At 43.2% G+C, this 23,867-nt stretch overlaps 1 protein-coding gene across 1 annotated transcript; it reads right to left on the reverse strand.

The window, feature by feature from the left end:
- Nucleotides 1-9,960: 9,960 nt before the first annotated feature.
- Nucleotides 9,961-10,837, reverse strand: ASCL4 (achaete-scute family bHLH transcription factor 4). Its single transcript, XM_025881597.2, has one exon. It carries the CDS (start codon nucleotides 10,477-10,479, stop codon nucleotides 9,961-9,963), a length of 519 nt encoding a protein of 172 aa, XP_025737382.1. The 5' UTR covers nucleotides 10,480-10,837.
- Nucleotides 10,838-23,867: the final 13,030 nt, after the last annotated feature.

Here is a 23,867-nt window from a genome sequence, read left to right on the forward strand (position 1 = left end):
ATTGAGTTAGATTGTAGGACACCCGTTAGTGTCCATTGAGAACCAGAGAATTGCTTGGTGCTGTTGATAAAATACACATCAGATTTTGTTTAGGAAAAATACATACTGGAGTGCTGAAGGGTGATGGGACATCATGTTTGAAGATCCCCAAAATGACGAATGATTATTAGTACTTAATCAGAGCGGGCAAAGGAACAAATTTGGTATGAACAACTGGGGAATGTGGGTGAATGGGGGTATGGGAGTTCTCTGTACTGTCCTGGCAATGTTAATGTAAGTTTGAAATCATTTAAAATTAGATTGTTTCAGGGACGCCTGGGTAGTTCAGTCAGTTAGGCAGTTGATTCTTGATTTTGGCTCAGGTCATGATCTCAGGGTCATGATCAAGCCTCGAATCAGGCTCCATGCTGGGCATGGAGCCTATGCTTAAGATTCTCTCTCTCCCTCTGCCCCTCCCCCATCCCTCTCTAAAAATAATAAATAAATAAATAAATAAATAAATAAATAAATAAGGTTGTTTCGAAACAGAAAATGACATATATTTATGGTAGGTCAATTGCCAACACGGCCACAGAAATTTCTCCTATCTTGAACACCACTTTGCAGTCTCTCCCACCAAGAGGTGGAGTCTATGTTTCTTTTCTGAATCTGCACTGGCTTCGTGACCTGCTTTGGCCCGAAGAATGCAGACATTGACTCCGGAGTCTTGGCCTCCAAAGGCTGGCAGCCTCCATTCTTGTCCTCTTGCTGTTCTGAAGTCATCATAGAAAGAAGCCCAGCCGTCCTCAAGGATGAAGGACCACATGGAGAGAGGCCATGCTGGGCCATCAGGCAAGTCTAGCTGCATTCTGACAACTGTGAACCTCTTGGAGAGCCGCCGATAAACCTCCCAGTCAATCTTACAGTCTCAATTGTGAGAAATAACACATTGCTCTGGTTGTTGGGTTTTGGAATGGCTCATTATACTACATGAGAAAACCTAATATGTTACTATTTCCATCATGCTACTTCAGAATTTAATCAGCTGACTTCACATTGAATAGAACTTCCCTCAGATTGGATAGAGTAGTTGTACTTCTCTGCAAAGCTATTCCTATCTTCCAGAGAACTGATGTGCAGTTGGGTAGGAGCCTTTGACTTAGGTAGCCTCGTTTCCCCTTTACCACAACCCCAGGAGAAGGAGCAGGTGTTACTGTCCTTAATTTTACAGATGAGGAAATAGGTTCAGAGAGGTAATGTCTCTTGCCCAAGGAAACACAGCCGATAAGCCCTGAAGTTAGGACTGGAATCCACGTTCTTCCTGCTTTATCAAGGTGCAGCTGAAGTCAAGGGGCTTCCATAGAGAACACTTTGCTCTCCCTTCAGATGTCAAACTAATAGATACTAGGAAGTGTTCTGATGTCCTGCATCAAGCTTGTTTTGCTGTGAATGTGAACAGGGGTTGACTGCGATCCCCTAATCAGCCAGGACCCCAAATACACTTTATTCTACTTGTCCCTCATTTTTTTTTAACATGGATATTCAGCTGTATGGTAACTGTGGGTCTCGAACAAGAAGAGCTTATTTAATGTCAGTCTTCAAATATGCTGTTATGATTCAGTCATCCAGTCATTTGAATCTGCTCAGCGCTGCTTCAGAACTACGCAAGAAGAGATATTTGTTGACCATAAGGATGAAAAGTAATTGAATAACAAAAAACTCTGCTTTATTTTTCTTCTTAGCCATCATCACTACCTGAAACATATATGTATGCTTGTCTGTTGACTCTCTTCCTCTTCCTAAACTTAAGCTCCATGAAGGCAATCAATAGTTGCTGCTTGATGAATGGATGGATGAAGACCAACCAGACGTGTTTTTTTTTAAAGATTTTATTTATTTATTCATGAGAGACAGAGAAAGAGAGAGAGAGGTAGAGGGAGAAGCAGGCTCCCAAGGAGCAGGGAGCCTGATGCGGGACCCGATCCTAGGACCCTGGGATCATGACCTGAGCTGAAGGCAGACGCTTAACCATCTGAGCCACCCAGGCACCCCAGACGTGGTTTGCTACCACCGATCTGTGTATATTACTTAGCCTCTCTGAGCCTCAGTTCATCTTTCTTTCTTCCTTCCTTCCTTTCTTTCTTACTTTCTTACTTTCTTCTTTTCACAGAGAGAGAGTGAGAGCAGAAACACAAGCAGGAGGAGTGGGAGAGGGAGAAGCAGGCCTCCCGCTGAGCAGGGAGCCTGATGCGGGGCTCGATCCCAGGACCCTGGGATCATGACCTGAGCCAAAGGCAGATGCCCAACGACTGAGCCACCCAGGCGCCCTGAGCCTCAGTTCATCTTTAAAATGGAAGTGACATATAATACATACCTCGCAGGATAGCTGTGATCAGATGAGAATACTACCTACAAAGGGTTAGCCTGCCAGCCGGTAGGCTCTCAGGAAATGTTAGCTGGTGGAGAATTTCTTTCATTAGAAGTCTTTTAGGAGAGAAGAGATATGCTTCTACCCTGCACAATTTAATCCTTCACTTCACTAAAACCCCCAGGGCTGCGTCAGGTCAATTTTCAAGGCTCTTTCTAGTCTCATGACTGTGAGATAGGATTCCTCCTTCAGAGATGTTTTTTTTCCCCCCACTGTCAGGGAAATGAGAAACGTCGTCAGGAGCGGCCCCCTCGAGGCTTGCTCTGTAGGCAAAAACCAGTTTGGAGAGTTTTATTGTCTGGACACACTTCCTTCTGCAGCATCTGTGGTTTCATTTTGGCCATGGTTAATGGCAGTGAGTAACCCAACATGAAAAGGCTGCTGACAGGTTTGCACCAAAGGACGCAACTAAGTAACTACGGAAGGATTAAAAACCCATCTCACCACCCAGGGAGCCTGCGAGTAGCGCGCGCGCGCACACACACACACACACACACACACACACACACACACACACACCACAACGATAAGAATCAAAGAGCTGGAAACGGTTCTCTGGTTTCATGGGCCAATAAGGAGGAGGTCAAGTCCTTCTAGGCCATCTGCTCTTAACCACTTAAAAAAGTCTCGTTCTCTGGGCAACAAGTGGAATTGCTAGCCATTTTTGGAGATGACAATGATAACTTTGGGGGCTTTGAAGAACACCTTTGTCTAGACAGAAACAGCTCAAAAGCTTTTTGAAAGGCACCATCTGAAACTCTGGTTGGCTTGGTGATAGCTGGGTAACACTGACTCATCCTATGAAATGCTTTTCTTGGCCTCGTGGGACTTTGCTCTCTCATTCAACTGAGAATTATAACCCCTGGAGTCAAGAGGATGAGAGTTAGGGGCGCCTGGGTGGCTCCGTTGGTTAAGCGGCTGCCTTTGGCTCAGGTCGTGATCCCAGGGTCCTGGGATTGAGCCCCGCGTCGGGCTCCCTGCTCAGCGGGGAGCCTGCTTCTCCCTCTCCCTCTGCCTACCTCTCTGCCTACTTGTGCTCTCTCTCTCTCTGTGTCAAATAAATAAATAAAATCTTAAAAAAAAAAGAGGATGAGAGTTAAGTTCAGGTGGCCAGGGGTGATATGATGTTACCTGCAGATCAGAAAGTATTGACAAAGGAGCAGATACTATCTGTCCACATCTGGATGACTGAAGGGCATACCATTTCTACTCTCCAAGCCCTGTTCCTATTCCCTAGGCTACTTTATTCTCCTTCTCCTGTCCCCAGAAATTCCACAAAGGGAAGAAAATAAGGTACTATTTTCTCTTTCTCTCCAGCCCTTGATCCACTGCATTTATTCTATATTGATTCCTCTGCTGAAGTTTTTCCACATAAGAAGAATATCTTTTTTGGGGGCGCCTGGGTGGCTCAGATGGTTAAGCGTCTGCCTTCGGCTCAGGTCATGATCCCAGGGTCCTGGGATCGAGCCCCACATCGGGCTCCTGGCTCAGCAAGGAGCCTGCTTCTCCCTCTCCCTCTGCCTCTCTCCCTGCTCATGCTTTCTCTTCTCTCTCTCTCTGTATCTCTGTGTCTCAAATGAATAAATAAAATCCTTTAAAAAATTTAAAAAAAAGAATATCTTTTTTTAACCTCAGAAGCCACAGACAAAAGGAAATTAATAAGTTATTGAGCATCTATTCTTTGTTGCCAGACTCTTGGGTAACATATGTTGTATACATTATCATTATTTCATATACTACATGCTGATGAACTTTCCAGAGTTACTTATGGTCACAAAATGATAAAATATAAAATAAATACAAATATCATTTAAAGTGTGGTGTCATCACAGAGGGTTTTATGCAACTTTTTAATCCAGCCACTACACACTATTCACTCAATGCCTTTGAAGCCAGGCACTACCTAAGGAACAACTCTTCTCATGTTCATTGTCATTGTCTACACCTGCTCCATCTTCTTCGGTGACTTAAACACCTAGCTTAGTCTCAACTGGTTCCCTTCCAACCCGCTGTCCTCCCGGTTCCTTCATCTCCCCAATTCCTAGGACCCTCCCCTCTACCTGACTTCAGACTCCTCAAAGACTTGTCACTGATGAGCCTCTGAATCGGGTAGACCTGTTTCGCCTGGAAGACCTCAGGCTCAGACCTGCCTTGGGTGTGCCATCTTTTCCTCCATTGGGTTTCCCTTTACACCATACCAGCTCTCTTGCTCATTCGCTGCAAAGCATCTTGAAAGGGCAGTCTTCAACCTCACCTCTGCTTTCTCCTCCTACCCTTTTTATGCCCTTAAAAAGGTGTCTAGTGATCTTTCAGTGGCCGAATATCCAATGGGTCCCCCTCACACCTAAACTCCCTGACACCTCTGATTTATATGATGCTGTCAGCCACTCCCTCCTCCCTATAAAATGATGCCTGCTTGTAATTGCCATGATCTCACAGCAGCTTGGTTCTCCCTCCTTAGTCCTCTTCAAAGCCATTTCTTCACCTGCCACTCCTTCAGGGAGGCCTGCCCCACCTTTCTCCTCTTGTTCTCCTCAATATGTTCCCCGGGAGATCTGCGCCACTCCTATTACTGCCCAAAGGTGCATGACTCTCCAATCTCCAGCTGTCTTTGACCTCCCCCCTGACCTCAACATTGGCATTTCCAACTGCTTGTGGACAGAAGCAGCCTACTGTATTTGTAATCCACCATCTCTAACACACGGCTTTTACCTTTTAAATCTGCTCATCTTTCTGTGCTCCCAGTTTCAGTTGATGGGAACTCACAAGAGTTGTCTTTAACGTCTCCCTCTACTCTTCCCCCACCTCCAGCCTCTGAGTGGACACACCTATCAGTGATAGGCCCACATCACCTCCTAGCCCATCCCTCCTCCCCATTTCAAGGGCCACTGCCTTGGCTGAGGTCCTCCCTCCCTCCCTCTCTCTTCATTACTGCAATGCCCTGTAGGTCTGCATCTTCCTGCCACAGCACTGAACAGTTCACTCTTTCTCCAAACCAAAAAAAAAAAAAAAAAAAAAAAAATCAGTAGTTCAGGTTTTTTTAACCTGGCTTTCAACGCCTTCTAGAATCTTGTCTCAGCCAGCTTCTAGTCTCCTGTCACCCAGCTTCTATTCTCTAAACATAGTTCCTGCCTTCTAGGCACCTGTTCCCTGCCCCTGGATCTTCTGTAGTCCTCATTCCATTTCACCTTCCAAATACTCCCTTTCCTTAGTTTTCTACCCACTTGAGGCTGGAATAACTCCCTCTTTTCTCTGTATCCTGATAACATTTTTCATTTTGGACATCAGTTATAGCATGTATATCTTTTTTCATCATACTAAGGTGAAATAGGTTAACTTTCCCTCCAGACTGGAAGGTTCTTCAAATTCCATCCAACAAAAAAATTATGTAGCTTGCATTTTTTTTACTATTTTTTAAAGATTTTATTTATTTATTTGACACAGAGTGAGAGAGAGAGAGAGCACGAGCAGAGGGAGTGGCAGAGGGAGCAGGAGAAGCAGGCTCTCCGCTGAGCAGGGAGCCCGACACAGGGCTTTTTCCCAGGACCCTGAAATCGTGACCTGAGCAGAAGGCAGACATCCAACCGACTGAGTCCCCCAGGTACCTCAGCTTGCATTTTTTTTTTAAATGAGGCATTGTAGGGGGGCTTGGAGGGTTCAGTCATTAGGCTCCTGCCTTTGCCTCCGGTCTTGATCCTGGGATCCTGGGATCGAGCCCCGCATCAGGCTCTCCGCTCGGTGGGAAGCCTGCTTCTCCCTCTCCCTATGCCCCTGCTTGTGTTCCCTCTCTTGCTGTCTCTCTCGCTGTTGAATAAATAAATAAAAATCTTTAATAAAATAAAATAAAATGAGGCATTGTAACTGCAACAAGACTCAAAAAAAAAAAAAAAGTAATTCCTGCTCTGGAATTGGATCTCTCTAGTGGAAAAAGATGATAAAGAGTTGCTGCTCTATGTGGCAGGAAGCAGGCTTGTCTTACTGACATTCATTTCCTCGAGTCCAGGATGGGGCACATGGGAGGTGAAGGGCATTCTAGAGCTGGAAAAGCCTAAAAGATCATGCAATCTAAACTTTAAGTGTCCTAGCATAGAGGACCACCCAGACCACAGAAATCGGGGGCCTGCCCAAGGTCACCAGGCCAGTGAAGGGCAGTGCTGAACCCAGCCCTATCCAGGGCACACCCTGTTACAGCCCCTCCTCCTTTGTACCCTCGGGGAGGCGTGCAACCATGGTGTTGCAGCCATTAGTCAGAGTTATGAACCACAGGGAATATTCCAATAAGTAATACAGGATATTCTAATGGATGTGTCTGGGCTGAGTGGCCAAAAACAACAGGGAAGATCTTAAAGGACATGTGAATGTTTCTCTTGTCATGAAGCACCATTTCCATAAAACTCTGCTCACCACTTTGTTTCTACGTACCTTTTTGGTCATTTATTTTGGTTTTTCCAAGAATCAAATTGTCTAATGGTTAATTAAGCATCCATCCACAGGAAAAGGGAAGAGTGAATATTTTAAAAGCTCTCATTCCTGAATTAGTGCTCCTCCTGTAGGCCATATGGAAGGATCCAGAAAAACTCCCTGAATTTTTTTTTTCAAAAGGCTTCTAAAAATCATTGCCTTATTCTCAGTAGGGCTTCAAACAAAACCACATGAAAAATCTCAAGGCATTTTTATCCAGAATAAAATTCTCTTTTAAAATTTTTATTTATTTATTTGTGGGGGGAGGAGTAGAGGAAGAGGGAGAGAAAGAATCCCAAGCGGGCTCCGTGCTCAGTCTGGGCTCGATCTCATGACCCTGAGATCATGACCTGAGCCAAAATCAAGAGTCAGACGCTCAACCGACTGACTGCCCAGGCACCCCTGGAATAAAATTCTCTTTTAAAACTGCCTTTGTCCTTGTCTTTATAAACCACTCATCTCAAGGTATATATTTATTCACACATTTTAAGCATTTATTTTATAGAAGTAAATGAAGAAAAAAGTCTTTATTTCATTTTCCTGCATTTAAAGGCAACCACAGTATATAAACAAAATATACTCTTTTATTGTTATTATTCCTACTGTGGAAAAGAGAACGTCAAGGTGCCAACCATGGCTGGAGCAGAATGAGGGAACTATCGAAGACCCCTAAAAAGTTTCTCAAGGTTCTCAACAACTTGGTGAATTACCCTCTCCTCCAATTCAGCCAGGGAGGTAACATGGGTGTTTTCCATTCCCCCCCCCCAACAGTAAATATATCTCACCCAGGCTTGCTTCACTGAAACCTCTATAGGGAGTAACAACTAGCCTGGAGACCAAAATGGATACATGACAGACGTTGGTAAGGCTGTAACCCAGGAATGGGCAAGAGCAAGGTTACGTCTTGCTCCTTCAAACCAAAAGGCTCTGCCCAGTTCTTAAGAAAAAGTAAAGATTTGTTGTGAATCATTGTAAAGCATTTATCTGTGCCGCCAGAAACACAGAATCCATTATAACTCATTGTTACAAATATTGGTAATTATATGTTTTAACAGGGATTCAGCTTCCACAGGTCAAGTCATGTCCCCTGGAACCTTACAATAGATGGTAAAATCCTAATGCCATGTGGTTACTCTGTCCTCCTCCTAACACACTGAAGAAATCACACTAACTACCTAGAGATCATTTTCAACCAGGCTTTCCTCCCCATAGAACCGAGTAGTAGTATTTTCTCCAAAGGATTAAAACCTGACTAATTTACCATTGAATAGTACCTTGCAGATTACCATGGTCTTTCATCTACACTTCTGCTGTGAAACCTACAGATGAGGAAATGGAGTTGCTGAGCAATTAAGAAATGTTTGCTCTGTCACTTGGCTAACAAGGGAGCAAGGGAGGACAGGGTAAGAGACACAGCAAGTCTGGGCTTTAGGGTCAAACTCAGTATTGAATCTCAGCTCAACTAGCCACAGCAATACAAACCTGTGCAAGCCCCCCTCCCTTTTTAACCACAACATATGTGTAATACCTCACTAGGATGAATGAGAATGAAATAGGACAACATGTAAAAAGCACACAACAGAATTCGTGGCACGTAAAAGATACTCATATAACATATTAGCTTCCCCCAGTTGACATATCTGTAAAAAGGAGGTACTAAAACCTAGGTCATGAGGCCTTTGTGGAGATTAAATCATGCCCTGAAAGGGCTCACCATGAGTAGTTTTCTCTCCTTGCCCTTGTGCTGGCCCCACTCCCCACCCCCATACCAGGACTGCCTCTGTGGAAAGGTCAATTCAGGATATTAGAAAACAACTTTAGAGAGAGGAAGTTTATCTTCCTATGTCAACAAACATTTGACTTATCTACTGAATTTCATAATTGTCTCTAAGACAAAATTGACTAAAATGAAATGTTTTTCAAAGACCAAGAACAAAGCCAAAGTCACTAGATAATTTCAGTATACCTAGAGGCCCTTATGATGATGAAAGTTTGAGAACATACCAACTTCAGTCCACCCACTTCATTTTTTTTTAAAGATTTTATTTATCCATTTGACGGAGAGACAGCAAGAGGGAACACAAGCAGGGGGAGAGGGAGAAGCAAGCTTCTCGTTGAGCAGGGAGCCCGATGTGGGGCTCAATCCCAGGACCCTGGGATCATGAGGAGCGGAAGGCAGACGCCTAACCTACTGAGCCACCCAGGCACCCCAGGCCACCCTCTTCAACCATCTATACATTTCCTTTTTTTTTTTTTAATTTGTCACTTTAACTTAACCAAAGGTTAGATGGAGTGAGAACTACAGAGCGAGATGTAAAGAAAAGGAAAATAAAAAACCAGCAGACAGAAACGACTGAGAAGTTTTCATCCAAATCTGATTACTTCCTCAATGCTATGAAGTGTCCAAACGGCCACTTTTGGATTAAGCTGGCTGTATCAAATTACCGCCCTGATCTTCTTGAACACCGCGGTGCACGTACTCAGCCAACGGCACGCGCTGGTCTAGCAGCAAGCCCTGGCAAATGGGTGTTTGCTCAAGCGGCAGCTTAGAGTCACCTTCACCCAAAGTGACAGTGTCAATTAAATTTCAAATGCAGTTCTCAAAGCATGCAGGAAAACGGTCCTCTCGTCCTAAGGGCTGTCATTTATTTATTTATTTGGAAAGTTCTTCGTTGGTTAAGGTTGGATTTAATTCGATATTCATGTACATAATGTACCCACACCGCGGGCTGTGGGAAATTCCTGTTGTTGTCGCCCTCTTGAGTTTTTAGAATAATGAGGTGCTCAGAATCCGGTACCGTGTGCACTTGAGAAGGACCGTAGAAGAATTTCCGTAATAAGCACCTTAAACCTTTGAGTTTGCAGGCGCATAACCAATAAGGGGGGTTGGGGGGAGGAGGGCAACCAGAATGTCAAAATACACTCTCCCCGCCCCCCTCGGCCCCCCGTAAAACACGCATTTCTTTTTCCTAAGATTTGGTTCTGGGGGAAAAAGCGAGAGCCAAAACTACAAACCACCCTGGGAGAGACTCTCTGGCCCGACTCCTGGGGCGCGCAGGGCGGGGGGCGCGGGGGGCCGGGCCGGGCGCTCGCTAGCTGCCCGCCTCCTCGGGCTCGCTGCAGGGCGAAGGCGCCGACGAGGCCTTGGACTCGCCGTCGCTGTTGCACTCGGCCGGGCGCGGGGGGCGGGCGCCGGCGGGGCCCTCCTGTCCCCGGCCGTGGCGCTCCAGCAGCTCCTGGAGGTGTCTGATGTAGCCGATGGCGGCGCGGAGCGTCTCCACCTTGCTGAGCCGCCGGTCGGCCAGCTCCCTGGGCAGGTGGTCTCGCAGGCGCGCGTAGCCCTCGTTCACGCAGCGCACCCGCTGCCGCTCGCGCTCGTTGCGCCGGCGGAGGAAGGCGGGCTCCACGGCGCCCTCAGGCGGCAGGGCCCGGCAGGGCGGCCTCGCGGCGCAGCCCATGGGCGCCCGCGGCCAGCACGCGGCGTCCAGACGACGGGAGACCCTGAGCGGGTTCCTGAGAGGGAGGCGGGTCTGGGTCCCCGGCAGGTCCGAGGGCACGGTGCGGAGGTGGTACGGCGAGGGCAGCAGGCCGGCCGGTTTACGTTTCTCCATTCCCTCGCCGAAAAGCAAACAGATCAACCCAAGAGGCTAATCTCTTAGAAGATGAGACTTAAAATCTTCGAAGCGTAGATCATCTGCTGATCCATTCAGATGGACTTTAAAGAAGTTTCTGGTTCCAGGACAGGCTTCAGGGAAACTCTGCATGATTCCCTAAATTCATTGCACTCGTCGATCATTTTATAAAGCTCCAGACGGAGGTGATAGGCAAAGATTTAGGACCCCCTAATCCACACTTCAAACCCTGTCTTCCCCTCTGATCTTATTTCAGCAGATAACAAAAGGGATGCCTCTGCTTGGCCCCTTAGCCTGGAAATGTGAGCGTACACCAAACAGAGTAATCTTTCAAAATCACCCAAGCTTTTCAATTACTGTAATCCACCGCCCTGCCTCTTCAAGAGTATAGGAATCTTCCAGGTTTCAAAAGAGCCCCTCCCAGGAACCCACAGATCTGGCGGCTGAGCGAAAGTTTACCAGAGGCTTTCTCCTTGAAAATCAAAACTTGACTGCCCTTTGTGGTTTCCGGCGTCCAGGGCTAATGGAAAGAGCTTTCAGATTGTTTGCAAACTTACCCTTGCTCTTCCATTTCTGTGGAGGTGGAGGGAAGACCTCATCAAAGGAAAGACTGCTCCCTTGTGGTTATAAGATGTGTCAAGCAAAAGGGGACCTCCGGGGAGGCTTGAGGGTTTACTTCTCCAAAACCCAATCTTTTAAAAACCCCGTTAGACGTTTTTCGAAGAGAGGAGGAAAGGAATATACCTTAGCAACGAAGATAAGGGTGCGAGTATTAGGCTCCTGCGTATGGGGAACGCAGGACGTTTCGTGTGTGTGATACTTTTATTTAAGAGCACATCAAAAGGTTGAACAACAGTAACAAACACTTTTAACCAGTTATTTCTCACAGTGCTTACTGTAAACACAGGTTAAACACTGCTTCCCGACCTCTTCTAATCCCACCCAGGATATAAGACCATTTCTCCATAGTGCAAAAAGTGTATTTCTATTGTATTCTTCTTAAAAACAAAGATGCAATTCAATTTAATTTTTCCCTTGGGGGCAGGTGAAGAGCCCCAATTCCAGGGATAAAGGATGATGGCTTTGAAGACTTGTCTTTTTAACACACCACCAAAAAAAAAAAAAAAAGAATAATTAATCCATCTGTGTTGGTGAAAGGCTTTGAAGATGAAAGTGTCATTAAAAATCCAACAGTACTGGTTAATGTCAAAAAATGTGTTATCACACTGAAAATCAGATTTCTTGTTCTGCAAACCGAGCACATTAAAGGCAACTTCTACTTTTAAAAGTCCAACTTAAAAACGAGAAGCAAAAACCCCTGACATTTATGATCAGACTTTCTCCCTATTCCTCAGGAGTCAGGGTGTTGCCCTGACATGTTTTTTTTTTTTTTTGACAAGTGCTACCCTAAATGATCTGCCCGAAGCACCTGGAGAAACATCTCCATCAAGGCAAATAAAATAGAAATAATTATTCCTTTTAGGCATAAGTTAGTCACATTTTAAAAACTCCCTGTGAGGCTTGTACCAGCAAACAACACGAGGTGTCACCTTGATTTCTCAGTAGAGTTGAGAACAATCCAGAGAAAGCCCTTCCAGCTGGGAGACAAGCCCACCAGAGAGGTAGAAAGACCACAGGGTGCTTTGGGCCATGTTAAGGATTTTGGCCTTTGTTCTAAGAGTGATGGGAAATTAATGAGGTGTTTTAAGCAGAAAGGTGACAATGTAAGATTTTGTTTGTCAAAAACATCACTCTGTCTGCAGACTGGAGAGTAGACAGGAGAGGGAGGAAAGGGCAAACAGATAAGAGATACCATATTTCATCCTCAGATTGGAAAATGTAAATGTAAAAATTGCAAACATCCAGGGCAGGCAGGAATTTGGGGAAGGGGCAGAAGCATAAATCGCTACAAGCTTTTGGGAAAATAACTATTAAAATTAATACTGTACATCACATGTCCTTTGACTCAGAGATCCTACGTAGATAAATGCACCAGCGTGAATTTATATGTACAACATTATCTACTGCAGCCTTGTTTGTAGTGATTTTTAAAAGGAAAAAAAGGAAACAGCCTAAATGTCCATCAATAGAGGGCTAATACTTCAAGAAAACGCTATTATTAAAAATAATGAGTTAGGGGCGCCTGGGTGGCTCAGTCGTTAAGCGTCTGCCTTCGGCTCAGGTCGTGATCCCAGGGTCCTGGGATGGAGCCCGGTATTGGGCTGCTCAGCAGGGAGCCTGCTTCTCCCTCTCCCGCTCCCCCTGCTTGTGTTCCCTCTCTCGCTGTCTCTCTCTGTCAAATAAATAAATAAAATCTTTAAAAAAAAATAATGAATTAGAGCTATATGTAAGAACTTGCAGAGCTGTATAATGTGGCAAGTGAAAAAAAGCAAATTGAAAAGTAATATATGCAGTGTGAATTTAAAACAAACTATTCTACATGATCCATATGTCTTTATATGTATTAATGTGAGCACAGGGAAGGAAGTGGAAAGACACAGAGTAAATTTCTGTCATTGGTTGCCTTAAAAAGGTGGCTCTGGGGAGAAGGGGTGTTGTTCATTTTTCTTTATAGATCTCTACTGCTTAATTTGTAACAAAAGGCACATACTACTTTTGTATTTTTTTAATCTAGTGAGGTTTAAAACAATAAGACAAACTGTACAGAAAACTCGCATGATAACCTGATTTGACCCAAACCAACAGATTTATCATTATAATGTAAAAGTCTTGGGCCGGGTTTTCTGGCTCCTATAAATTCTGTCTCTGAGGAATAAATATCTACAAGATTTTTCTTTTCTTTTTTTTTTTTTCTCTACTAAAACCACATCAGAGATGGTCAGATCCTGGTTCTTTAGTCATCTTTTTATAGGGTCCGAGTAATGTTATGAGATATCTACATGGTCACAAAGGGTGTTGTTAGTATTATGCTTTTTGAAGGTGCAAGGGCATTAGAAATAAGTAGCTTCTTCAGTGAGAGCATTGTTTTGTTACATAATATGTGGGGGGAGGCTGCGTTCTTGTCACATAAGAGATCAAAAGAGGAGGTTCTGACTCCCTATCTCTCTGATCAGTTTTGATCCAAAGAAATGTTTTCTCCAACTTTAAAGATGTCTCCCATCTGGATCAGGTCTAGATATGTTACAGATACGTCTAGAACAAGTGACAGATACACTAAGCCTCCAAGGACACTTGAGACTAGGTTTAGTTGTCCTTTTCGGATCTGCTTATAAAAAGGGAAATGGGGATTCACTGAAGATCGGGCTCGGCAGATTAAGAGATATCTCTAAGGCTAAGGAAGACTTCCACCTCTAAAACTCAGACAGGTCCCTCACCAGCTGCTTGAAACATGTGAGATGGGGCGCCTGGCTGGGATGGAGCCCTGCATGGGGATCTCCACTCAGCCGCTCCCTCTGTGATCTCTCTCACTTTCGCTCTCTCTCAAATAAATAAAATCTTAAAAAAAGAAAGAAAGAAAGAAAGAAACATGTGAGATGAAGACTTTAGATTGGTTCTTCTTCAAAAATATTTGAAATCGCATTATAGATTTTGGTTTCCTAGGCTGGTGGCACAGAGGTGTACATCCCTGTCTGTCCCCATACCTGCTTCTTGCATCAGCTGTCACAAGGGGAAACAGGAAACCATATGTTACGACCTCAGAGTAGAAATAAGATTTCTCACAGGTGTAGATAACTAAATCTCAAACTGAATAGATCATACAGTTCTATTCTATTCAGTTAGTCCTTTTCTACCTAGCTCAGGTATAAGCTATCTATATTACCATGTGCAACATCTCCTAGGGGTCTTTGGGGTACAACTAAATACTAAGACTCAGTAAGACTACCGGGGGCCACATTTGGTGTCAGATTCACTGGGAAGGATACAGATCAAGAACAATGCTTGGAGCAGGGCTGAACTAGGCATTGCACCTCCCTGGGAGTCCTTGCAATACTCTGTGCTGCAATCCACACAGGTGCTTCTCCCAAGCCCCCTGGAGCCAAGTTACAGCTTAGGTGTGTCGAGAGAAGACTCATGTCAGCACCACATGGTAGCTGTCCTGACTTAGAAGTCTCATACCCCTCAGGAGCCAGATCATTCTTGGAACGAACCCACAGGCATAGCTTCCAGGGACCCCACCAGGGGCCAAGGAAAGAGTCTTCCCCCTCCAAGAAGCCCAAAGCTAAGTATTTAGAGTTGTGCCAGACGCCATTGCTTTAATACAAGTAAGGTTGCCTAATGACATAGTTGACATTCTATCTTTATCAGGTTTCAGAGGACCAGAAAACAGAAAGTTTAACTGAAGGTCAAATTGTCACACAGAAGGGTGAAACCTTCGTGAATCCTTTACCCGCACCATATATTCATTTGAGACACAGAGATACAGAGAGAGAGAGAGAGAGAGCACAAGCAGGGGGAGAGGCAGAGGGAGAAGCAGACTCCCCACCGAGCCAGGAGCCGGACGTGGGGCTGGATCCCAGGACCCTGGGATCACGATCTGAGCCGAAGGCAGATGCTTAACCATCTGAGCCACCCAGACGCCCCTCCGTTCTATTTTAAAGATAATTTACAGCAAGATTTAAAGAACCGCAAATATTTAGGTACAATGTATTACTAGCTTTTCTATCCATCTCAAACACTGCCTGCTAACCCCATCTCTGTGGTCTTTTGTCATACAACAATGTAAAATTTTGCTGTCGTCAAATGCATTCATCCTTTCCTTGTGGCTTTTTGTCTTTTCTCTCTTCTTTAAGGCTGTCTTCTCCTGCCACAAGTTTTGCAAGGCCTTTCCCTTGCCTCTGTCTGGCACCTCGGTGTGAATTAGAGAAAGGCACCAAACTCAAGGCTTGGAGATCGATGGCTGACTGCACAAGTCATTTGGAGGGACAATTCTTGAACAAGGACGTCTAAATCTGGAGAAGAGCAGAGAAGGTAACATGCATGCATTTTTTAAAAAATATTTTATTTATTTATTTGACAGAGAGAGACACAGCAAGAGATGGAACACAAGCAGGAGGAGTAGGAGAGGGAGAAGCAGGCTCCCCGCTGAGCAGGGAGCCCGATGCGGGGCTCAATCCCAGGACCCTGGGATCATGACCTGAGCCGAAGGCAGATGCTTAACAACTGAGCTACCCAGGTGCCCCCATGCATGCACTTTTAATTTCTGTAAAGAAACAAACAAAATTTGGGATTCTAATTGGGACTGTATTAAATATATGGATGGATTTGGAGAGAGAGTTGGCTTTTTGAAACATTGAATCTCTCCTGTATGAAATGATAGAATTCATTCATTCAAGTCTTCTTTTTTTTTTTTTTTGTCCTTTAATGAAGTTTCACAGGTTTCTTAGTGTAGATCTTATGTGTTTCTTACTACATTTATCCCAAGACGTTTCATAGGTCTGGTTGCTATTGTGGATATAATTTTTTTCTAGTTTTTGAAGCTAATGATTTAGTGCATGTTAATCTTTAATCCAGTCATTTCACTGGCTAGTTCTATCTCCTTTTAATGGAGAGAAAATCTACATGCTGTGAAATGTACATATATTAAATATATAATTCAGTGAATGTTGACAAATATGCACACATAGATAGTTCTAATAGTTATTTTCTAATAATGATTTTCTAGGATTTTTGAAAAAGATTTAATTAATATATTTGGCAGAGATAGAGCGGCAGAGCGAGAGGGAGACGCAGACTCCCCACTGAACAGGGAGCCCAATGTGGGACTTGATTCCAGGACCCTGGGATTATGACCCGAGTTGAGGGTAGATGCTTAACTGCCTGAGCCACCCAGGTGCCCCAATTTTCCAGGATTTCTTAAACTATAATTGTATTGTCTACTAACAATGATAGTTTTGTTTCTTCCTTTCAATGTAACTCATTTATTTTTCTTATTAAATTTCACTGCCTAAGATACCCAGTCCAGTGTTAATTGTAGTAGTAATAGCTAGCATCCTTGCATTTTTTTATGGGAGAGCTTCTAATGTTCTACCATGGAGGAGATAGTCTTTATCAAATTAAGGACATTTTCTTCTACTCTTAATTTGCTAAGAGAATTATTAATATTTAATGGCTATTAAATTTTATCAAATGTATAGGGGCGCCTGGGTGGCTCAGTTGGTTGGGCGACTGCCTTCGGCTCAGGTCATGATCCTGGAGTCCCGGGATCGAGTCCCGCATCGGGCTCCCTGCTCAGCAGAGAGTCTGCTTCTCCCTCTGACCCTCCCCCCTCTCATGCTCTCTCTCTATCTCATTCTCTCTCTCAGATAAATAAATAAAAATCTAAAAAAAATTTCCATTTAAAAAATTTTTATCAAATGTATCTATGAAATCATGTGTATTTTCTTCTTTAATTTAGTATTGCAGTGAATTGTGATAATAGAGTTGCTACAGTTGAGCTGTCTTGCATTCCTGGGTTTGAATCTTATGGAGTCATGATTCTTTTAGTACACTGCTGGATTCAATTTGTTAACATTTCATTTAGAAATTTTGTTTCTAGTATCCCAAGTTGTATTTGTTCCTAGTTTTATTTTCTTGTACTCTCCTTTTCCGGTATTAGGATTATTTTGAACTCTTAAAAATAAGGTGAGTAGCTGTCCATCTATTTCTAGGCTCTACCATTCACAAAAGGTAAAAATTATCTATTCCTTGAAGATTTGGTAAAAACCACGTAGAACTTCTTGAGAGCTAAATTTTCAGTTACTTTTAAAGTTTATTTTATCATTACTGTTGGAATTTTTGGAGGGCATTACTAATGTTCTTACCAACCACCCCGCCAGCCAGTTTCCACCCCCTCAATGGCAACTACTATTCCTTTGTGTATCATCCTAAAATCACAATCTAGTTTTGCCCCATAAAAATCTGTAAAATAGATCAGAACGATACTTTAGTTAAATGAACCCCAGAACCTGGTGGGCTAGGCTTAAAAAACTCATTCCTGATACCTTTCCTTTCTTTAAGAAGACCATTCCAATATAGCTGGCTGGAGGTTATGTAATCAAATAAATCCTCAAGAAAGAATACTGCGAATTTAAAAATATGCCTCCCATTATCAAATCGCGGTAAGTTTAAGCCCAAAGTTTAAATAACCTTAGCTTAGAGGTTCACATTTGAAGGTAACAACATGAAAATGTCTTTGGTTAAACTCCACAGATCATTCCACCCAATTTCTTATTCCACTCAGGCTGAACCAGAAGCCTCTTACCCCAAAGCCTGAGTAGAGTCAGGGTTCCTTCATCATTTACAGCCTGGGGGCTCCTGATATTAGTATAGGCCCTTCAAGTCTAAGACATTGAATTCATTCAGTGACATGTGTGTTCTGCTTCTAAGGTCTCAAGAGTGAACAGAACACACAGGACTATGTCAACTCTTGTTCTGCATCCGCTACATTTAGGAAATAAGCCATTCTGCACCTCATAGAGGAGTGAAACCAAGTTTAGGCATACCTCTGAGATATATTGCAGGTCAGTTCCAGGCCACCACAATAAAGTGAACATCACAATAAAGCGAGTCAAATGCATTTTTTCCCAGTGCATATAAATGATACGTTTACCCTACACTATAGTCTCTTACGTGTGCAATAGACAGCATTGTGTCTAAAAAAACCCAATGTACATACCTTAATTTAAAAATATGTTATTGGAGCGTCTGGGTGGCTCAGTAGGCTAAGCATCTGCCTTCAACTCATGTCATGATCTCAGAGTCCTGGGATCAAGCCCCACATCAGGCTCCCTGCCCAGTGGGGAGTCTGCTTCTCTCTGCCCCTCTGCCACTCTCCCTGCTCGTGCTCTCTTTCTCTCTCAAGTAAATAAATAAAATATTTCTTAAAAATTAAAAAATACATTATTGCTGGGGTGCCTGGGTGACTCAGTCGGTGGAGCATCCGACTCTTGATTTCAGCTTGGGTCATGATATCAGAGTCGTGAGATCGAGCCCAGCGTCAGGCTCCACACTCAGCATGAAGTCTGCTTAAGCATCTTTCTCTCCCTCTCCCTCTTCCCTTCCCCTGCTTGTGCTCTCTCTCTAAAATAAATAAAATCTTTTTAAAAAATATGTTATTGCTAAAAAATGCTAACCATCATCTGAGCTTTCAGTGAGTTATCATCTTTTTGCAGGTGGAGGGTCTTGCCTGCATGTGATGGCTGCTGACTGATCAGGGCAGTGATTGCTGGAGGCTGGGGTGGCTGTGGCAATTTCTTAAAATAAGACAACAGTGAAATTTGCCACATTGACTGACTCTTCTTTTCATGAATGATTTCTCTGTAGTCCGTGAAGCTGTTTGAAAGGATTGTAGAGTTTCTTTCAAAATCGGAGTCCATCCTCGAACCATGAGAGACGATGGACTCTGAAAAACAAACTGAGGGTTCTAGAGGGGAGGGGGGTGGGGCGATGGGTTAGCCTGGTGATGGGTATTAAAGAGGGCACGTTCTGCGTGGAGCACTGGGTGTTATGCACAAACAATGAATCATGGAACACTACATCAAAAAGTAATGATGTAATGTATGGTGATTAACATAACAATAAAAAAATTATTAAAAAAACAAAAACAAAAAAAACCAAAATCGGAGTCAATCCTCTCAAACCCTGCTGCTGCTTTATCAACTCAATTTATGTCATATTCTAAATCCTTTGTGTTCATTTCAACAATCTTCACAGCATCTTCAGGAGTAGATTCCATCTCAGTAAGCCACTTTCTTTGCTCATCCATAAGAAACAACTCCTCATCCGTTCAAGTTTGATCATCAGATCACAGCAATTAAGTCCCATCTTCAGACTCCACTGCTAATTCTAGTGCTCTTGCTGTTTCCACCACATCCACAGTGACCTCCTGCACTCAAGTCTTGAACCTCACAAAGTCACCCGTGAGGGCTGGAATCAACTTCTTCAAAACTCCTGTTCATATTGATGTTTTGACCGCTTCTAATTAATCATGAATGTTCTTAATGGCATCTAGAATGGTGAAACCCTTCCAGAAGATTTCAACTTCCAGATCCATCAGAGGAATGACTGTTTATGGTAGCTACCGCCTCATGAAATTTTTTTTTTTTTAATTTTAAGTAGGCTCCACCCTGGAAGGGACTTGAACTCATGACCCTGAAATCAAGACCTGGGTTGAGATCAAGAATCAGGCGTGCCTGGGTGGCTCAGTCGTTAAGCGTCTGCCTTCAGCTCAGGTCATGATCTCAGGGTCCTGGGATCGAGCTCCACGTCGGGCTCCCTGCTCGGCAGGGAAACCTGCTTCTCCCTCTTCCACTCCCCCTGCTTGTGTTCTCTCTCTCGCTGCATCTCTCTCTGTCAAATAAATAAATAAAATCTTAAAAAAAACGAATCAGGTGTTTAACTGACTGAGCCACCCAGGCACCCCCAAAATGTATTTCTTAAATAGTAAGAATTGGAAGTTGAAATTACTCCTTGACCCATGGGCTGCAGAATGGATGTTGTGTTGGCAGACCTGAAAACAGAATTAATCTGGTTGTCCATCTCCGTCTGAGCTCTTGGCTGACCAGGTGCATTGTCAACCAGCAGTAATATTTTGAAAGGAGTCTTTTTTCCTGAGCAGTAGGTCTCAACAGTGGGCTTACTATATTCAGTAAACCATGTTGTAAACCAATGTGCTATCATTGGGCTTTGTTGCTCCCTTTCTAGAGCACAGGAAGAGTAGGTTTAGCATAATTCTTAAGGGCCCTAGGATTTTTGGAATGGCAAATGAGCGTTGCCTTCAACTTAAAGTCACCAGCTGCTTTAACCCCTAGCAAGAGAGTCAGCCTGTCCTTTGAAGCTTTGAAGCCAGCCATTGACTTCTCCTCTCTAGCTCTCAAAGTCCTGAATGGCATCTTTTTCCAATATAAAGCTGTTTTGTCTACATTGAAATCTGTTGTTTAGTGCAGCACCTTAATGATCTTAGCTCGATCTTCTGGATCACTTCCTGCGGCTTCTCCATCAGCACTTGCTGCTTCACCTTGCGCTTGTATGTTATGGAGACGGCTTCTCTCCGTAAACTTCAGAAACCAACCCCTTCTATTTTCAAACTTTTCTTCTGCAGCTTCCTCCCCTCTTTCAGCGTTCACAGAATTGAAGAGAGTTAGGACCTTGCTCTGGGTTAGGCTTTGGCTTAAGGGAATATTGTGGCTGGTTTGGTCTTCAGTCCAGACCCCTCAAACATTCTCCATATCAGCAATAAGGCTGTTCCACTTTCTTATCATTCGTGTGTTCACTAGAGTAGCATTTTTACTTTCCTTCGAAAACTCTTCTTGTGCCTTCGCAGCCTGGCTCACTGTTTGGCTCAAGAGGCCTCGCTTTCAGCCTGTCTCAGCTTTTGACATGCTTCCTCACTAAGCTTCATCATTTCTAGCTCTTTTTTTTTAAAGATTTTATTTATTTATTTGACAGAGAGAGAGACAGTGAGAGAGGGAACACAAGCAGGGGGAGTGGGAGAGGGAGGAGCAGGCTTCCCGCTGAGCAGGGAGCCCGATGTGGGGCTCGATCCCAGGACCCTGGGATCATGACCTGAGCCGAAGGCAGATGCTTAACGACTGAGCCACCGGGGCACCTCTCTAGCTTTTTGATTTAAAGTGAGAGAACGTGCATCCTCAGCCTTTCACTTGAACACTTAGAGGTTATTAATTGGCCTAATTTCAACATTGTTGTGTCTCAGAAAATAGGGAGTTCCGGGGAGGAGAGAGAAGGGGGAATAACCAGTTGGTGGATCAGTCAGAACACACACATTTATTGATTAAGTTTACCATATTATATGGGTGAGGTTTGTGGCACCAAAAAAACCTACAATAGTAACATCAAAGGTCACTGATCAGGGTGCCTGGGTGGCTCAGTCAGTTAAGTGTCTGACTCTTGATCTCAGCCCAGGTCTTGATCTCAGAGTTGTGAGTTCAGGCCCCATGTAGGGCTCCATGCTGGGCATGTAGCCTACTTAAAAAAAAAAAAAAAGAGAGAGAGAGAGAGAGAAAGATCACAGATCACTATAACAAATATAATAATAATGAAAACTTAAAAGTTTTTATTATTATTGGGGGTTTTTTTGAGAGAGAGAGCGAGCAAGCGAGCACAGGGGGTGGGGAGGGACAGAACAAGAGGGAGAATCTTAAGCAGGCTCCACACCAGCACAGAGTGTGACACGGGCTCGATCTCACGACCCTGAGATCATGACCCAAGCGGAAATCAAGAATCGGATGCTCGACCGACTGAGCCACCCTGGGGCCCCAATAATGAAAACTTTTAAAATATTGGGAGTATTAACAAAATGTGACACAGAGAAATAAAGTGAGCAAGTGATGTCGGAAAAATGGCACCAACTGACTGACTGACACAGGGTTGCCACAAACGTTCAATTTGTAAAAGATGTGATATTAGCAAAGTGCAATAAAATGAGGGATGCCTGTTCTTGGACACTAACCCTAAAGAAATAATGTTGCAAATACTAGTGCTTAATCTTTCATACCCATGTAATGTTTCCAAAGTTCTGAGCAGAAAATCAGTGGTATCCAGGAAAAGGAAGGCAGCCTCCTTCAGAGTGGCCAACAAGTACACTAACCCGAGACTCAGTCACTTAAGGCAAGAAGTATTTATTTAGTTCTTGAGCCTGAAGGGCAATGATTTAGGCTGAGTTCTAGTAAATGTCTAGTATGGCGAACTCAGAATCAAGGGGCAGAAGAAAAGGACTCTAGGTGATCCTGGGATGAGCTGTAAAGTCACCTTGCAAAGGGCATGGTTTACAAGGAGGAGTGCCAAACTGGAGTCATTAACACAGTCACTCTATTTTACTCTCTTGCCCTAAAATAATTCCACAGTTTGATGTAAGTACATTTTAGAGGTTCAATAACCACCTGTGGCTAATGGCTACCACACGTGTTGGAGTGTACAATTCTACTGTCATTGACCTCCTTGCAATTCTTCAAACTTGCCAGACATTCTTCTGCCTCAGGGCCTTTGCACTTTCCCTTACCTTTGACTGAAACTCTCCTCTTCAGATGTGTATATGGATCACTCTCTCACCTCCTTTGGTTCAAATTTCACCTTTTCAATGATGATTTCTTTGTCCTATTTTAAATTGCAGCCCCTATCTCCAGGTGCTTTCTTCCCTACCATACTTTTTTCATGGTATTTATCGCCATCTGGAATGTTATGTATTTTAATTAGTTACTTGTTTATTATCTGTATTCCTCCACTATAATGTAAGCTCCATAGGGACTGGCATATTTTTGCCTGTTTAATCCACTGCTATATCCCACAGCGCCCAAAGCAATACTTGGCATGTAGTAGGTAGTCAACAAATATTTGTTGAATAAATTCTAGTTTTCCCATGCCTTTCTGCAAATATTATATAAAGAAAGGAGTACGTTAGAATCTGATACAATAAATTATAATTGTTTCAGGCTTAGGGGGAGAATCTCAAGAATGCCAAAGAACAGGTTTATCCACAAAAAGTCATATTTCCAGAGTCTTCCTAACACAAGAGATCAAAAGCAGGATTTTATACCTTAATTGGAGTTGAATGAAAAAAAAGATATCCTGAGCAGCCCAAACTAGGCCCCAATTTACCCATTCTTGCCCAGATCTTTAGTGCTAGAAGATAATTTTCCATCCAGCAAAAAGTGAATGGTTGTCATCTGGTTTGTCTTATATACACTTATCTCTAAGTTTCACTCTTTGGGTGCAAACCAACATCTGTTTCAGTCATTTTGTACAAGTCGTTGTACGTATGTTTTTATTTTCTCTTGGGTAGATACCTATGAATTTAATTACTGAATTGTATGGTATAAGAAATTGCAAAGTTGTTTTCTAAAGCGGCTGTAGCATTCTGCATTCCCACCGGCAAAATGTGAGGGTTCCAGTTGTTTTGTATCTGCACCAACATTTGTTATAGTTAGTCTTTTAAACTTTGCCCACTCTAGTAGGTTCGTAATGTTACCTTGTTGTGTTTTGATTTGCATTTCCCTAATAACTAATTATGTTGTTCATCTTTTTGTGTGCTTAATTGCCATCTATATATCATCTTTGGTAAAGTGGCTGCTCAAATATTTTACCCATTTAAAAAATGTAGGTTGTTTGACTCCTTATTATTGAATTTAAAGGGTTTTTTATATATTCCAGATTAAAGTCCTTTGTCAGATATTTGTTTTGCAAATATTGTATACCCATTTCTGGCTTAACTTCATTTTGTCAACAGTGTCTTTTCAAGACAATTTTGATGAAGTTCAACTTGTCAATTTTGTAGTAGTTCTTGATTTTTGTGTCCTATCAGAGTTACAAAGATTTTCTCTTATATTTTCTTCCGTAGCTATTATAGTTTGAGGTCTTACATATTCTATGTAATCATGATTTTTTACATCTCTGAAATTAATAACATTGTTTGG

This window comes from Callorhinus ursinus, unplaced genomic scaffold, assembly GCF_003265705.2.
Source record: "Callorhinus ursinus isolate GAN/ISIS: 27379988/994484 unplaced genomic scaffold, GSC_fseal_2.0 scaffold14, whole genome shotgun sequence".
Classification (NCBI taxonomy): domain Eukaryota; kingdom Metazoa; phylum Chordata; class Mammalia; order Carnivora; family Otariidae; genus Callorhinus; species Callorhinus ursinus.

Excerpts from the sequence above, each read along its gene's own strand:
- ASCL4 (XM_025881597.2), bottom strand. The coding sequence starts at position 10,479 with ATGGAGAAACGTAAACCGGCCGGCCTGCTGCCCTCGCCGTACCACCTC.